This window comes from Ruditapes philippinarum, unplaced genomic scaffold (genome assembly GCF_026571515.1).
Source record: "Ruditapes philippinarum isolate M1 unplaced genomic scaffold, ASM2657151v2 ctg7193_1_1_1_1, whole genome shotgun sequence".
In the NCBI taxonomy this organism is placed as follows: Eukaryota; Metazoa; Mollusca; class Bivalvia; order Venerida; family Veneridae; genus Ruditapes; species Ruditapes philippinarum.
In genome coordinates, this window is record NW_026858210.1 from 27,570 (window position 1) to 45,613 (window position 18,044).

At 32.2% G+C, this 18,044-nt stretch overlaps 1 protein-coding gene across 7 annotated transcripts in view; it reads right to left on the minus strand.

Annotated features, from left to right (window-relative positions):
- LOC132752495 (CDK5 and ABL1 enzyme substrate 2-like) overlaps positions 1–16,433 on the minus strand; it is a 32,839-nt gene extending 16,406 nt beyond the window's left edge. For 3 of the 7 annotated variants that reach the window (XM_060742827.1, XM_060742823.1, XM_060742825.1), the window contains exons 1-7: positions 16,051–16,433; positions 14,053–14,150; positions 13,417–13,528; positions 11,368–11,397; positions 4,789–4,872; positions 3,697–3,832; positions 2,183–2,248 (exon numbers count right to left, since the gene is read on the minus strand). In XM_060742827.1, coding sequence (XP_060598810.1) covers positions 2,183–2,248; positions 3,697–3,832; positions 4,789–4,872; positions 11,368–11,397; positions 13,417–13,528; positions 14,053–14,150; positions 16,051–16,433 — 909 coding nt within the window. The remainder of the gene's footprint in view (positions 1–2,182; positions 2,249–3,696; positions 3,833–4,788; positions 4,873–11,367; positions 11,398–13,416; positions 13,529–14,052; positions 14,151–16,050) is intronic. The other 4 variants (XM_060742829.1, XM_060742826.1, XM_060742828.1 and 1 more) reach the window with 2 other exon arrangements.
- Positions 16,434–18,044: the final 1,611 nt, after the last annotated feature.

The following is an 18,044-nucleotide window of genomic DNA, read 5'->3' on the forward strand; positions in this document are numbered from 1 at the left end:
TCACAAAAACAAAGGCTAGCCCATGATGAGATTTTAACCCACTCGACTTGTCTGACCACTTGGCCATGCCGCCACTCTAATTTAATCTGAAACTTACACTCTACTACTACAGGGTTCTCAATAAGAGCCGGCCGCCGGCCGAAATGACCGTTTAAAAACACTTTTTGGCCGGCTGAAATTTGTAAAATTTTCAATTAATACCAAAAACTGAGAAGATAATTTGACTGTCAAATACTGATGCTCCGTAATAATTATTAATTTTTCAGTAGAAACACAATAAATGATTGGAATAAATCTGAAAACAGACTTTTATTAGCATATGAATCTTAATTAAACTTGCATAAAGTGAAACCGGAAGTCCAACTCCATTGCCGATTTTTCCAGCCTACTGCAATATTGAAATGAAAAAACTTGCTAAAACTGGACACTATTCAAGGGTTTAAACTTTAAAACACATGATTTGTTTGCTATAAATCGTAAAATCAATTGTTGATAGTTGTCATTTACACTGATAATGTGTACTAAAATACATTCATGTGTTGTCGAAAATAGATCTGATTTCGGATGTATCTTATTCGGACATGCATACGGATTGGGAAAAATTTAAAAAAAAAAAAAGAAATGTTTTATATAAAATATCTTATTTTGACTGAACTTCATACACTGATATATACAATGCTTAGTTACGAATAAGCAATTTTAATGCAAGTAATATAATATGAATAACAAGCTTGTTATCAAAGTTTTGATACCCTAGGTATAAAAATTAAGGGCAATATACTTTGGTCAAAATGACATAAAATCTATAATTTGTTGTTCAAATCAGGGACAAAAGATGTAAATCCAATGTTCCTACTCAAATCTTATACCAAATAACTGATACATTTTTAGTGAATTACATGTACTGAGATTTGTTGGCATAAATAGTAAAAGTTTTTATGACATTTGCTCTGTCCAAAGTCTGACAAATAAGTTTATAGAATTTATGACTAACACATTTAGGTCCTGTTCAAGCTTTTAACTTCAAAATAAGAATCTATTTTAGGATCAGGATCAATATTTGGATCAACTGTAAAATTCCCTTATCTTACAAAAATAACAATAAATTTATCTAAAATTTCATAAACTTGCCATCGCAAACCCAACTTCATCAAATTAATATTAGATATATAATCTATGAGGATAAACAATGAAGAATATAAGTTTTTAATTTGGTCCTGATCCTTAAATTTGTGTGAACACTCGGCCTGTTTTGATTTTGTAAACATGAACTGTATATTGGTGTATATATATATATGTACATGTGAAACTGTAAGCTCTATTGAAATCTTGTTAGTGTGCCATGTCTGCAGCTTGACAGGCAACACATAATTTGCTTATTTTTATTTAATCATTAAATGCCAGGTGAGTATTCACATAATTGGCAATTTTAAAATGCCCTTATGTTCAATGAAAGCGTTAATCCCTAAAAATGAAACACAATGATTGGCATCTGGCACATGATATTTTATTATTGAATAAGAGTGATTTTTATGCAGTAATTTTCTAATATTTTTCTCCTGTCTGCAATTAATGCCCGACATAACTGTATTGGTCCACTATTTTAAAATGAATTGCAGGATATGGTGTTTCATTAACTTTAAAATGAATTAAAAAACAGTATTTAAGGCAAAACTGCACTTTTTTATCCAATTAATCAAACAAATATATTTGACAACACACTTAATACTGGATTACTCATAATGTAACACATTTTTTATAGAATTTAATAGTGTGAGAAATTTTATATAGTTTTTTTTTCAAATTATGCCTTTACATTTGGTCTTCTGTAATAGTTTCAAACTGCCAAAATATGGCCTAGAATGCAGGAAATCAAGTGCTTAATTTCAAAATTTTCCTGGGGAGCATGCCCCCGTACCCCCCTACGAGGCCTGCTAGAATTCAACTTTGGCCTGCTGAGCTGAAAGTTATTGAGAACCCTGCTACTAAGGCTTTTTCCCTAATATAATTGGGCTTTTTTTAGGGTGATAAAAGGTGGTTTTCTAATTCATAAGAAAAAATACTTTTCCCAATTTTTCAAGCCAATTTCCCATAATTAAGTAGGGGAGAATTTCAAAGACCTGGACTAAGTAGCTAGATGTTCTAATAAGTTCAATGCCTACACACTCCTAGATATACTTACGTAAAGATTATTGACCTCTGGAAGGATAGGCTGCAAGCCTAGTAATGAAGGTAGCACTTCACAGTGCTGAATGAAATAAATAAATAATATCAATTCTTAATATGTACAATTTTTTTGGTTGTCATTCCACCTTTACCCAATGTGATGAAATATTCAAGGGCTGAATTCAACTATTTGGCCACTTGATTAAAATTACTTGTGCCTTATTTTTCTACATGATAATTTGAGCAGAAAGGATCAAAATAACAGATAGTAATAAACATTTTATTAAGCATGTGCAGAAAATTTCAAACAAGAGGGCCATGATGGCCCTGAAGTCGCTCACCTGTACATAGGCCCCCTGGAGCGGGGCAAGTTTTAACCCCAGGGCTTTTATTTGAACAAACTTGGTAGACACCCATTAGAAGATGTTTCATGCTAAACATCTAAGATCTAGCTTGTTGGGTTTTTTAAAAGAAGATTTTTTAAGTTTTTTCTTTACACATATATTTAAAAACAATGACACCCCTGGGGCAGGGCCAGTTTTGACCCCAGGGCTTTTATTTGAACAATCTTTGTAGACACTTCCTGGAAGATGTTTAATGCTTAATATCTAAACTCTAGCTATTCGGGTTTTTTGAAGAAGATTTTTAAGTTTTTGCTATACACATATAAGGAAAATCAATGTCCGCCAGGGCGGGACCAATTTTGACCCCAGGGCTCTTATTTGAACAAACTTGGTAGACATCCATTAGAACATGTTTCATGCTAAATATCTTAGCTCTAGCTCTTTGGGTTCTTTAAAAGAAGATTTTTAAGTTTTTACAATATGCATATAGGAAAAATCAATGACCCCCTGGGGCGGGGCCAATTTTGACCCCAGGGCTTTTATTTGAACAAACTTGGTAGACACCCATTAGAAGATGTTTCATCTTAAATATCATAGCTCTAGCTCTTTTGGTTCTTTAAAAGAAGATTTTTTAATTTTTACTATATACATATAGGAATAAATCAATGACCCCCTGGGGCGGGGCCAATTTTGACCCCAGGGCTTTTATTTGAACAAACTTTTTAGACACTCACTAGAAGATGTTCCATGCCAAATATCTAAGCTCTATCTCTTTGGGTTATTTAGAAAAAGATAAATAAAGTTTTTTCTTTTGGTTGCCTTGGAATTAAATTCTTTGAACAATTTTCAAAGGTGACCACCAAAGGAACATTCCTGTGAAGTTTGGTTGAAATTGGCTTAGTGGTTTATGAGGAGATGTCATTTAAAGTAAAAGTTTACGGACGCCGGACGGACGCCGGACGAAAAGCGATCACAAAAGCGCACCCTGTCACAAAGTGACAGGTGAGCTCACAAAAAACTGGCATTTCTCAAGTGAGTGCCAATTTCAATACATGATATTGAGCTTGAATTTCTCAATTTCTGGAAAAAAGGCCACCACTGCATAAGGTAAAGGGCTAAACATAACTCAGTATTTTGCTGAAAAAAAACAAAACAAACAAACAAACAAAGCACTTAAATGACTTACTGGAGCATCCTCTCCACGAGCAATTTTCTGTCCAAGCAGGAACATGTCCTCCTGTGAGCTAATGGACTTGGTACCTGATGGGTAGCGACTTCTATGCATGCTCAGGACTGGCTGGAAGTCGTCAAATAACTCATGCCTGTAACAAACAATACATAAATCACAGTTTTATAATTTGTGATCTATAGTAATTTATCACATAAACCGCGGCGCAGGAGTGTAATAAAGCCATTTAATAAAAACGATATTACACTAGTGTAATAACACTTTGACATGACGTCATTTCACTATATAGAAACATAGCGTTAAAGCGCGCTAATGTTAGCGCTACACTAAAGGCGTGTCATTGAAAAATTACTCATTTTTATAGTTTATTGTTCTTATTTTATATTATGTGATAAACAGAATATCATATTCGTGTAGATTCAATACTAAATTTATTGACTTACCTTCATACCAAATCTTATTTATAAATCTTACAAGCTGTAATTGAACAATGTCACAGTCACCTTTGATATAATGACAACAAAATCAATAGAGGTCATTTTCTAGTGATGACCATTCTCCATACCAAATCTTAAGACTGAAGACCAAAGTCTTCTCTAATTTTTATGTCAGACAAGCTTTTAGTGTTCAAGGGTATGGTGACCTTGATCTGGACCTTAAATAAAACAGGGGTCACCTACTAGTTGTAAAAAACTCCACACAAAATCTGTAGACCAAAGCTTCCTATAACTATTGGTTGGACAAACTTTAAGTAGTTAAGACCACAGTGACCTTGACCGGACCTCAAAATCAAAAGGGATCAAACAATAAACATTAGCAATGAACCTACTGAGTTTTTATCTCTTTAAGGTACATATTTTACCAGGAAGATGTGATGTACTTATCATCACCTTAGTGCAGTAATTGGTTAAGTCCTTCTAAATTTAATTGGAGTTAACCAGTTATTGCACGTAAGGTGACAATATATATGGATGTACAGAAAACACCCCATTAAAGTATGTTTTTAAATAGAGGAATAAAAATCGCTTATTTGCAAATAAAGTCACTTTTCTTTAAAAATGCTACAAAAACAAGATGTAAACCACTCACCTGCCAGGTGCTGTATTTCTGCCACCATATGGAAGTGTTGATGACATCACAATAGGTGACCGACAGTTAGAAACAATTAGCAACCTGTAGATATATAAAAACCAAACTGTGAATTATAAAAAAAAAATCTGTCCAAGGATCACCTCACATCTCGTTATTCAATAAATAAATCTTCAGAACAAGAAATGTAAACTGAAAAATAAACAATTTCTTGTTACTCTTAATAGAAATACCTTTACGCACCTGTCTCATAATTCCATAAATCTAAAGAAAACCGTACAGCAAAAAAAAGAGACTATTTAAGGCAAAAGCTCAGCATATCTTATATATAACTCAATAAACTAGAAGGAAAACAGACGATACTGATATCTGATTAGGTATTACCACAGTATACTGAAATATATAGATATAATTATTCACATAAGACTCTCTTCACCTTAATATAACATTTTCCTTATATAAAATCATGTAGACAACATTTATCACATTTTATATGAAGTCCTTGGAATCCCATCATTATCCTGTAACAGTTTCATTCAGCACATGCTTTAAAATCATTCATATTGGAGAACAAGAGATCCATATAAGTCTTTGTTCACTCACCTAACATGCAATTGCCTTTATATATAAACAAGCCTATTTTTACAAATGGGGTGATTGCTTTTGAACTAAAAATTTTGAAATCTCAAGCCTATTTAAAACAGAAGCGTGAATAAGAAAACCATGCCAAAATGCATTTAAACAAAACAAATTACTTACAGAATTTTTTTTTCAAAGTATGTACTGACTTATTAGCAAATACTGCAGACAACAATTAGACATAATGGTCTACTATTAATGGATGAGCTGGCTGATTTTGGTCTGCACTGGTTGGCACCTTGCATGGCATTGGGTAAATACAGTATGATGAAGATCTACATTGTTAATTTTGGTTGGCACCTTGCATGGCATTGGGTAAATACAGTATGATGAAGATCTACATTGTTAATTTATATTTCTACCCAGGGGTCCTTCCAATTGTAAATCTATACACTTGCCAAATGACCTTGACACAGTCTGTGAACAGTACTAAGGGAAATATATTTTTACTGGTACATGCACACAAATTAAGGAAAATTGCATGAATTTTTCTGAAAAGATTTTTTCCCAAATAAATATTTACATGTAGATATTTTCATATGAATAAGAAGTATAAACATAAAGTTTAAAATATCAACTCCACCTTTACCCTGCTAAAATTGTGTAATGAACCTGTCCATTGGTACATGAAATTGCTTTAAAAGCAAATAATTGAGTGAGCTAAAATCATGTTCCCTAAAAAAAAAAAAATATATATATATATATATATATATATTTCTAAAACTTGTAAATTAAATAAGACTCATTATTACAATATTTTTCAACCTACTGTGACAAAATCTTATATCTCAGAATAAAGAGCTGCTCATTGGCAAGAGCAATTCTCAAATTTTCTTATTTCTACAAGTCAAACACATCAGATAAAGAATAGTATACTACAGTAAAGAGCATTCCCAAAACAACTTATTTTTTTTTGACATTCAAGGTCATTCAAAGCTAAAGGTCACTTTCTGAGTCCAAAAACTGTTTACTTAAAAAAAAGACTTTTTTCTTTGTTAACTTATAATTATCAATTTGACAACAATCTTTAGTAATAATTCTATATCTTTCTCAACTTTTTTATTTAAACAATTTAAAGTAGCAGATTTTTTTTTACAAGGCATGCTTATAAGAGGTTTTATGGCAGTTATAAAGAAGAAAAAAAACTGTCTCTTATATTACCTCATACATGCTGGGAGATTTATTTTATCCTATTACTAACAGTATCACATCATTTGAAGTGTGACTGCTAATTCTTTCCGGTAACTACAGACATAAATATAATTGCACAAAATTTGAATACTCTCAGTACCCACTCTGCAAGTAGCTTTTTATTTAGGCAATTTATTTTGTTAGCTTCAGGAATCCCTTAAAAGCTTTCAGATATAATTATATAACCTAATTGCTCAAGATAAAAGCAGCTACCTCAAGAAAATCTTGAAGATATGAATAATAGCAATATTGTTTGCCGGCTCGACAAAAGTGGTATTCTAAGGAAAAGTAGTATGTTCAACAAAAGAGTTCCCTTAGCGGACAAAGGTGACCTCCAAAATAAGTTATTATAGGACAAAATAAGAATTCAAAGTGAACAAAGTGACCAAAAGGACACAGCTATTACAGTCGAACCAATGAAGAATAATATATTGTATTTTGTTTGGTTTTACCACACTCCAATACAGAATAGATCATATGGCACCAAACAGGAAAAATGATTTTGGCTGTCCTCAGGTATTACAAAGTTCAAAGCAACGCCAGGGGTCAAAACCACCTCACCTCCTGGAGCCTAGGAGCTAAGTGTTCCTTAGACTCCAGTTATTCAAACTTATTTAGTCACCTTGAACGATCACACAGGGATAAATGGTAGCTGCAATTCTTATGCCTCAATCATTAAAGCCCAATGGTCGAGTTTGATACATAATATAACTTTTGTAAAGGAACTTTTGTATCCTTCATACATATGTACCAAATTTCTAAACACTGAGCATTGTAGTTACTTGAGAGAAGATTTTCAAAGTTTTAAAGTTTCATTCAAGTAAATAGAAATGCTACATGCCAAATATCTAATCTTTAGGCCACATCATTAACACAAAAATATATATATGCGCTTTCCTATATATCTAAGCTATGTGGTGTCAACTAGGGTGGGCCAATTTTGACCCCAAGGAAGTGATTTATTTAACATTTGTAGAGAACTAAATGATAGTGCTACATGAAAAAATATCTACGTTCTGGGCTTTGTTGTTCTCAGGGAAACAGTTTGTGCTCAGGTGAGTTTAAAAATAGCCAATGTGTCAACAACAAAAAACAACAACAAAACAATCCTTAAACGAAACAGACCAATGGTCAAAGGAAATATTATACAATCTCAAGATTACAAAACTAGCCAATGTAATAAAAGAAAAAAACAGATGATCCATGGGTAAAACTAGCCAATGTTCAAAGGTAAAATGAAACATATCATTCTATTGCAAAACTAGCCAATGTCCAGTAAACTGGGGGAAAAAAACTAGCCAATGTTAAAAAAAATCAATAAAAAAAATCAATGTACTAAAGTGAAAGCTAGCCAATTTCCATTTCACCTTAATTACAAAACACGTGTTATTAACAGCTCAAACAGACGTAATTCTGATAACATATCTACATTGTTTCGAGAAAATTACAGCAACATCCATGAGCAAGTTCCTTTAATGAAAAGTTAGACCTACAGTTTTGCCTTAGAATTTATGAACAAATCTCTCATTATCAAGTTTCATTAATGACAGCATATTTTCCAATGTTTAGTAAAAATCAATAGGTGTAAAAAGAAAACACATTAAGTTTCAGCAAATCAGGACAAAACAAAGTTATTGTCAAGGATTAATTTTTGTTTCCTGCAGTAACTGAAATAAAATACAACAGTTAACCCACCATTAAAATAATATATATGTGAGCATAAAATATGCAATAGATAATAATTAGATGTAGACATAATATATATAAATCTCATTGACTGAAAGTAGTAATGTCACGGTTAGGAACTGTTCACTCTTTAGAGGAAAAGATGCGTAAGCAGCCATACAGCTCCGTCGGTAGAGCCACAGAACAGTATTCTGAGGACCCGGGTTCGAGTCCCTGTTTGGCTGCACTTTTTTTGCGTGCTGAAATATTTGTGAAAATATGATTTCTTGAATTTAATGCTGTTTTTGTGATATCATTAATTAAGCTGGTACAAGTAAAGAATATGCTGTTATTAAAATCGTTCTATTCAGTTGTTGAATACCTTTGTTATTTATATAATTATTTGAAATATACATTGTAAGTTTGATAAAGGATCACACATTTCTTTGTCATATTTTGAAACATTCTTTTGTTATATGAATATAGTAACCTATTGTGTTACTAACAAATATATTGTTTTATTCAAAAATTTGTGATTTCTTAAGACCAAACTTAAACAAACAATCAATTTCAGTACCTGAACAGTCAAAATTATTCATGTAAGATGCTTTATGAAAATGTGTTTTCAAATGAAAGAAGAAAGTTTGCCTAAACAGAAATAATTTTAGTGTGATTAGATATTTGCGAATAATTTCAAGACGCAAAAATAGCAAATACTTCCATGTCGCAAAATTAACCACTTATACAGTATATAAATAATGGACTTCAGTAAACTTAGTTATAATTCTTACATGCCTTAAAGTACAACCTAACTTTGTGTCATGGATTTTCCCTATATAAGAATTCGGAACAGTCCATTTCAAGTTTAAGATATTTAAATATTTATGTAAAAATACAAAACAAAAAAACATTGAATCTTCATAAAGCTTGGTCAGATTGAGACTGTGCAGGTTGGCCTGGCTCTATAATGGTGGCAAAGGATTATCACACTTCTAGTTCCAGCAGGGTAAAGTCTTGACAAAAATATATTCCTTGTAAGGCCAAACTAAAATTGTTTCCAATTTACATGAAAAATGCATTTTCAGTAAAATAGTGTATCCAACGACAATCACATACCATACAATATTTAATAGTTTACATTAAAAAAAAAAAAAATTATCTCAAATTTTTTAAACTCTAAAGCAACTCACAAAATGAAATTTTTCTTTTTTACCTCTTTAAAAATCTACTTTAGTCTTAAATCAATTCAATCTTTTCTTCAATGTCAATGATTTATTCTCACTATTCTGAATATGATCATTTATGTTCTAAATTACCACCAACAGCATTATGGTCATATGACAAGTCACAACTTTCCAGTTTGACAGGTCAAGGAACAGCTTCAGTATCTTCTGTACATATTTTCAACTTCCCCTACACCTGCTTCACCACTTCCTTACATGACAGGAAGTCTATTTAATAGAAAAAGCAGAAAAGTCCAAGACATCATCAACACATGCTTTCATACAACCAGACATCCTCAACACATGCTTTCATACAACCAGACAAGACAAGAACAACAGACAAAGACACTTTAATACAAGAAAAATCAGAAAGCGATCCCAAACTTGCAACAGAAGACAAAACAGAATTTTAAGAACACAAATAACAAAAATCAAAATAAAGCTTTTAATACAACTTAAAACTGATTTGACATAGGCCAAAGCTGTTTTCCTAACATTGCAGATAAACTGAACAGATAAACATGGTCAAAGAACCATTCAATCACAAATATTATTTGAAAAACCCAAATGAATGACATGAAGAGTTTTTGTCACAAAAACATATGTCTCCCAAAACTATGTATGGTCATTCAAGTGAAGTTTCATTGAAATCCCACCAGTAACTTGACCTGTGAAAGGTGGACAAGATTTTTCTATTAATAGCTCTGACGGCCATTTTGTGCAGCAAAGCAGAACGTGCCGATGATGTGCACAAGCAGGAATGGTACTGATCACTCCTGTAAAGTTTGGTTGAAATCCCACCAGTAGTTTGAGCTGTGAAGGCCGGACAATATTTTTCTATTTCTAGCTCTGGCGGCCATTTTGTTCAGCAAAGAGTAAAGTGTCCGTGATGTGCACAACTAGGGCTGGTACTGATCACTCCTGAAAAGTTTGGTTGAAATCCCATAAGTAGTTTGACCTGTGAAGGGTGGACAAGATTTTTCTATTTTTAACTCTGGATGAATAGGATCAAAGAGAATTTTCTGTTACCTATTGTTCTCCAAGTCACACAAGTACCTCTGGGTTTGTATTGACAGACGGACGGAAGTTCTTACAGGAGAGTAATAATGTGGCTACCTATTGTTCTCCCTATTGTTCTTTTTAGCCACACAAAAGAAAATAGCCACATAAAAGCATTAAGGAATGAATGACATCAAAGAGAAAGAACAGTTACCTATTGTCCCTCTAGCCACAACGGTACTGTCCTGTGAGTGCGGACAGACAGACGGCAAAGGCAAAAACAATATGTCTCCCAATAATTTTGGGAGACATGATTAATAAATACCTCAAATTGCAGGGCTTTTTTCCTTCTATAGCAGGGGCTGTTATAGGACTGCTTCCCCAAAGAATTTTTTTTTTAAATCATGCAGTTTTCCCCAAAATTGAATTTACAGCAAGTTTTTTTCCCCCTTTTGCAAATATACCGCTTTATATACCTTTTTCCCCCAAAAATTAAGGGCAGGGCTGCTTCCCCAACCTGTGAAAAAAGCCCTGGATTGAGTAATACATGTACATGTTAGTATATTTAACTAATATATTTCTCCTTGAAAGTATGAACGATTCATTTTCTATACAGCAAGTAAAATTAAAGAGACTATCCTGTCTCTATATTTAATATCAATAACAGCTTTATTAGCTCATTATCACTCCCACTAGAGTATTCTGCTAATGTCATGCTAATGCAACAACAGGATCGACTAACTGACTGACATATACAATCATGCAACACAATGCACATTTTTACCATGTGTTATATGCCAAGCTCCATACATGCATAAGTAGCAAAAAATGGTGACAGTTAAAGCTAATATTCATAACTTACTTAGGTTTCACAAATTTTTCCGAACTATTCCTAAAATTCAAAAGTTTTGCAAAATTAAGTCTACAGAATCTGATATCTTTTTAGTTCCTGACCTTCATGAAATTTTATCGTCACTCAAATGGCTAAAATAAAGTGAACGAGCCTCTTTTAGTGAATTTAAAATGTGTCCATGGGATTTGGTTGCCTCAATATTCTACTGCTTTGTTAGCCTACAGACTGACAGCATAACAGAAGAATGGACGAACAGGGGCAATTCTAAATCCACTCCACCATTTAGTCTGGGCATAAAAATAGTTTTATTGAATAATGAACTGAGGTTTTTTTTAAAAACAAAGTGTGTCATAATGGTAATACTATCAATATGATATCAAGCCTTTAAAAACATGATCATATCTCATGTTTGTATCATAATGATGTTTTCAACATCATTATAACAACAAAATATGAACTTTGATATCAAAATGCATAAATATAATGATATGAAAAACAATATTAACATTATATCAACTATGGTTACACAAATGGCCTGTTCCATTGGGAAAATGGAAGAGCTACCAGAATAAGAAGAGCTCTTCAGGGCTGTTTGATTGGTCATTGTCTATTTTTCAGAAGTTCTTCTATCTATTCTATCTGGTTGACAGAAGACTTGGAAGTGGAAAAAGTCATGTGATCAAACAGCAAGGCTAACAAGGAATAGTGAGTAAAATAAAACATTCTAAAACTGAGTTGTTTTCATTTTTACTTTCTTCTGAAAACTAATATTTTATCACAATTCGATCAAAAAGTCATTTGGACGCCATTTTGAAATGGCTGCCAAATATTCAATTGGCCTTCTTTTCTGAGGTCTTCTAACATGCCAATTTTCTTCCTAGAAGACTGTATTAGGATAATTATATTTTTGAAAGTTCAAAAATAATCAACATCTCAGACTTTTTCAGACTTATGAACTTAAAAGATAATCAAACATGCCAATATAAGAAAATACAAATAAACTCATTTATGCCTACTGCAATGAACCTTCCGGTAGCCATGCCTCTGTTTAAACAACCATCCAGTAATTTATATTTGATTAAGTATAAGATCAGCATCTTTGAAGGCATTAAAAATCCCATACCTTTATAAAAAGAAATCAGCCTAAACATAAATGTTTAGTGTCAAACCATTCCAATTACAGACATGCTTTTGAAACAATCTTTGGTTTTTCTGTGCATGCTCAATTGAATTGAATGCACTTGATTCAACAAAGCAACAACTTTGATTAACCAAGGGCTAAATAATAAAAGCTTTTTCTTAAAGTCCTGGTCCTAGACAATATAATGCTTGGTCATGACAATTTTAGAAATCCTACACAGCAATTATAAATTTTGATTCTGGTCCAGTTCAATTAAAGGTTTGTTTAGAATAATTTAAGTCTCAAATAGCCAGAAAAAAAGATTTCCTGAATCAAATTATCAGCTAAACGCCTGTTAAAAATCAATGAGAAACATCTGTTTGTGATAATAATTTAGAAACTAGGAAATAATGCAGCAAAAGAGATAGATCTACTGAAAAAATAAGTTTTGGTGATCAACTTTCAATATGTTTTTTTTTTTTATCTTTTAATCCAGCAGAATATCTCTAAAACATTTTTATTAGTTTAAACCTTCCTATAGGGCTGGGATCATTATAATTCAATGACAATGATAAGTCTACTATTCTTAATCATTTACAAGCTAAATTTATATAATGGACTTATCCTGTTTTGAATCTGGAACAGTCCATTACTAGTTTAAGGGATTCCAACATGAAACTGTTAAAATTTTAACATCTTATCAAGTTATGGTGTAGAGTCTGGGTCAAACTGTGCAGATATGCAGATAGGGCCTTGACCAGGGGTTTAAAAACTGTAAAAGGTCAAAGTTTCCACAATATCCTGGGGTTGGAGAGGCCCTGCTTTCAACTGAATAAAACATAAAGGTTAATATCTATTTAATTATAAAATAATACCTAATACATTGAACTATCATCTTAAACTCATTACTAATAAAATAGGGTTTTGTTGTAGCATACCTTTCATTTTTTATCCTCCTACGACTATCAGGGGAGATAAATCTTACATCGTGATCATGTGAATCACTGGATTCGCCCGACACAGAGCTAGAGTACTTACTCAAAGAGCGATCTGTAACAGAAAATGTATCGTATTGTGGGTACATACGAAGGCACAAGCTCAATTATTATAGTCAACAGTTAACCTACTTAATTTCTTAAAGATATAATGCTTAAATGAAGATTTATCAATATTGTAAGTTCCAAAAATCATTATTTTGTAATTTTGTTTGTTTGTTTGGAAAGATATTACCGAATTTACATTTCATGTTAATAAAGTAAGGCAATAAAAAATTTATTTTCTATAAAGTCTAAGTCAAGTTTTGCAATAAGAAATGAATGCATATATTTTAATGATTACATATAATGTGTACTAATATTTGCAGTAAATATTTTACATATTCTTGGATGTTTGAAAATTGTTTTAGAAGCATAATTATATACCTATATAAAATTTCACTTAAGTTTGGTTACACTTGAAAAGTTTTACCAATGATTTTATTTTTTTAATTTAATTTTCATACAAATTAACATAAATTTGGAGGGGTACACTACTGTTTAATCAAATAATTCCACTGACTCATAATGTATACTCACCAAATTTTTCTGTAATACTCGGTACATGATCAAGTGGTATATGGATCAAACGTTTACGCGGCATAGCCTTCTCTCGGTCTCCTGAACACGACGAAGCCCTATAACATAAAATATCATGAAATATTCTTAAACTTACTATAGTTACAAAATTAAGGCATGGACTTACAATATATACGTTGTATCACATTAAAATTTGAAAATTCAAACTATATGAATGTATGCTTGTATGTTACAAAATAAAAAGTTAAATAATAAAAAGTTGTTTCAAGACAGTCTGTGACACATAATGTCAACAGACTTAATTTCTTTTGGACTGTTTTTACAGTATGAAAAAGGTTTTGCTCTTTTTCAACGAGACACAATTATTTTTATAATTTATAATATATACAAATGTTTTTCGGATAAAAATGCTATCTTTATTATATATACAAATGTTTTTCGGATAAAAATGCTATCTTTATTAGGTGTATAAAAAATATAAGTCAACTTTGAACGATGTTAACTCTGGTCACATGGAAATATGCCATTACTGTGGGATTAGTGATGATGTGAAATTAGTGATGTTGACTATACTACCACTCTCCATTAACAGCAATCTGCACAATGAGTTAATTTAATGAAATCTGTAAAAATTGTACCAGGTATGGTATGGTGTTGGTGCTAAGGTAAAGCAGGGTCTTTGAAAGACCCTGGGTAAAGGGTTTTGAATAAGCATGCGAAAGTTAATAAGTTATTTAATTAATAGTACTCTGAATATACATGTATATGAAATAAGCTGGAAGTCAAATAGTCAATTTCAAGAACTGACCATTATCAAATTTAATGATATAAAGATGAAATTGAATTTTTCAACCAACAACTAAAGCCTGGTCAGATTGCATGGACAAAGCCGTAAATGGCTTATCATTTTCAACACTATTCAAACAGTCATACCCATAAATGAAGTGTCATAAAGGCATTGGTTGCTTGTGGAAACCTATTGTGCTATGTATACATAGCTTTTTATGTTGATTACCATTTTAAAGATTTTGTGTAACTTAAAATCTTATCATTTCATCTGTTCTGGAATTGACATTATCATGATTAATTAGGCCTAAAAAAAAAAAGTTTGTTTATGGTAATCCGACCGACCGTAACATTTTAGCGCCGACCGAAACTTATTTACAGCCTTCCAAAAAAAAAAAATCGGACTAAAGCCGTCCCGGTACGGGCGTAACGGATTTTATACCATAATGTGAATTCGTTAATAATTTAGCCACAACAAAATGGCTGCGCCCCGGTCGCAGTCATTGTCAACTTTACTGGCAATAAAAATTGAAAAATGTTAGCAACGAAAAGATGAAATAAGCGTCATCAAATCTGTTTTCAATAGCAGTACGGTGCACGATATATACAAATCATTTACGGGCGGAAAAACATTGGATTTTGAGGCTAGATGTATGGTAAGTTAAAATCGTCGAATCGTCTTCAAAGTGGAGCGTCATTTTCCAGAGCGATTTATATATTACTTTTCGTTTGTTTTCTGGTCTCAAATGTTGTCTCGTTGCACTGCTTTTCATTTAATTATCCCTAAAATTCTGTTGTTTCATTTTCAGACAGAAAGTTTTATAAAACAGTGGAATTAATACAGCTCTGTAAAATTATTAGAAACTGTTATAAATCGCCTTCTAGTTTAAATATAATAAAATTTTAGTACCTTCAATGATACTAAAAAGATAGACACTAAAACAATTTTAATATTTGATGTACTAACAGCCAAAAGGCAAATCAGGAAGTCCATGGTTATACCTGGACCTTGTTTCCTTTCTTACAAAAAAAAAAAAAAATGCCTACCTACCGACCCATTGTTTTTTCAAAGATGTTATCAGAAACAAACCTTTTTTTTTTTGGCCTTATTCAATGCAAGTGGACTGACATTTACTGTATTTTGTATGGTAATCTGCCGCGTTCCTTGCAGTGAATTAATTAAATTTAATCATTTAATGGAACTTATTATACCTCCATCTTTTCCCTGTTAATTTTTCAGATATTTTGTCTTTCTCTAATTTGCTGCTAGCTTCTTCACCCTCTTGTATAAGATACATAGTATGAGATCTTTGTCTTGCATGATCTTCAGATGAACTGTTAGTTTTACTTTCATGCACGATATTTGTTAATTGATGGGCCCCATTTTCATTATCCATACTTATTTGTCCGGGGACTACCACACTTTCTAACCTTTCCTCCAAATCATCATGCTTATGCTTGTGACGCTTCCAAATGTGAAACATATAATTTGTATCCCTATGTGTGCCATCTAGAGAAATGTTTGACAGAAAATTCTTGGCAGCCAACCGGCGAACAGACGATTTTTTCTGATGTTTCATACTCGCAGCAGCCATTTTGACATGTAAGCTTGAATAAAATCACAGTTTGTAGAATATGTTCTGAGGCTGTGGAAATTACCAACATGCCTCGATACCGAATGAGGTGGAGTCATATAGAAACAGTTAAACTGTTTGTGACAGTTGACGTGACCTTTTCGAAATAAAAATTGAATATTACATAAATATCTATAAATATGGGCATTTCATAAGATTTGAATATACTTTTAGACAATGCGTTTCTAATATAAGCAACTTGGCAGTGGCTAAGACAGAATTATAAGACTTCAAAATGCCTTTTTTTTTTTTTTTTTTTTTTAAAGATTTATGTATTTTCGTAAAAATGCAATTCATAACATTTGATGCAATAGCTTGGATCCCCCTCCTACCGGCCTACCTAAATTTGAACACTTTGCACTTATAAATAATCATGTCAGAAACTAGCTAATATATGAAACAAAATATATATCAAATGTAATTCATGTTTATTCATATTCTTCTTTTTTCTTCTTCTTCTTCTTCTTCTTCTACAATAATGGCTATGTTCATTTCTGATACTAAATGATGACCAGTTGATTGTCCAGCTTAATACTACAGGGGAGTAAGTTGCCTGGTTGACAACTGCATGAAAGATATTGATTGTGAAGTGTACAAACAGTTTTTATAAGTTTGCGATTTCTCGATATATGCACGATATGACATTTACTAATGTTAAAAGATATCTTCCATTTCTGTACCCATAATATAATAAACTGTCTAGATCTTCCTGAAGCTGCACTGCATCAATTAAAGCCCTTACAGATCTGTAGATTAGGCAGTCATCTGCAAAAAGACAAACATTTAACTTTACAGATTCAGGCAAGTCATTTATGTTGATCAAAATGAGAAGAAGCCCAAGGACTGACCCCTTGGTTAATCAAAGATCACAGGAGGACTCAACCCGGTACGGAATTAGATCCAACCCGTTGTAGTCTAGAAAATAGTTCTTTAAAATTTTGAAGTGGCCCAATTTAAGTCATCTCTAGTTAGATTGGTCATAATTACCAGGAGCCATGGTGGATGCTGCCCAATCTACAACGACTTGCTGACTGCGAATTACCATAAAACCTTTTATACACGAATATGTATGTAGTACCCGTGATGCTATAGTGGGCTAGTTTAAACAACAGTCTACCGTGGTATACAACATCAAACGCTTTTCTAAAATCCATGATGGCAACATCCGAGTGGCCTCTCTACATGAAAGCAAATATTTCATGACATGAATGAAACCCTAAACTTTGATGAGTTTCATTTGGTAAAGTTTTGATGGGAGGTTAGACTATTCTCTATTCAGAGGAAGATTTGCTGCATATGCATGCACAATATTTACAGACTGCCCCTTCTTATTTTTATTCAAAGATTAATATTGATTTTATTAAATTAATATGTTTCAGTTTTTTACAAAAACTGCTTTCATATTTTTATTTTGTAAATATCTCTTTTTGTGTGCATCGAAACAGTAAATATTTTGATTTTGTGACATTAAAGAACATATCTCCAACTACTTTACCAGCTATTTAAAGAAATAAATGGAGTTGATTTATTTATCACTTGATTTTTATTATAAAAGGTGTTTATGTAATAGAA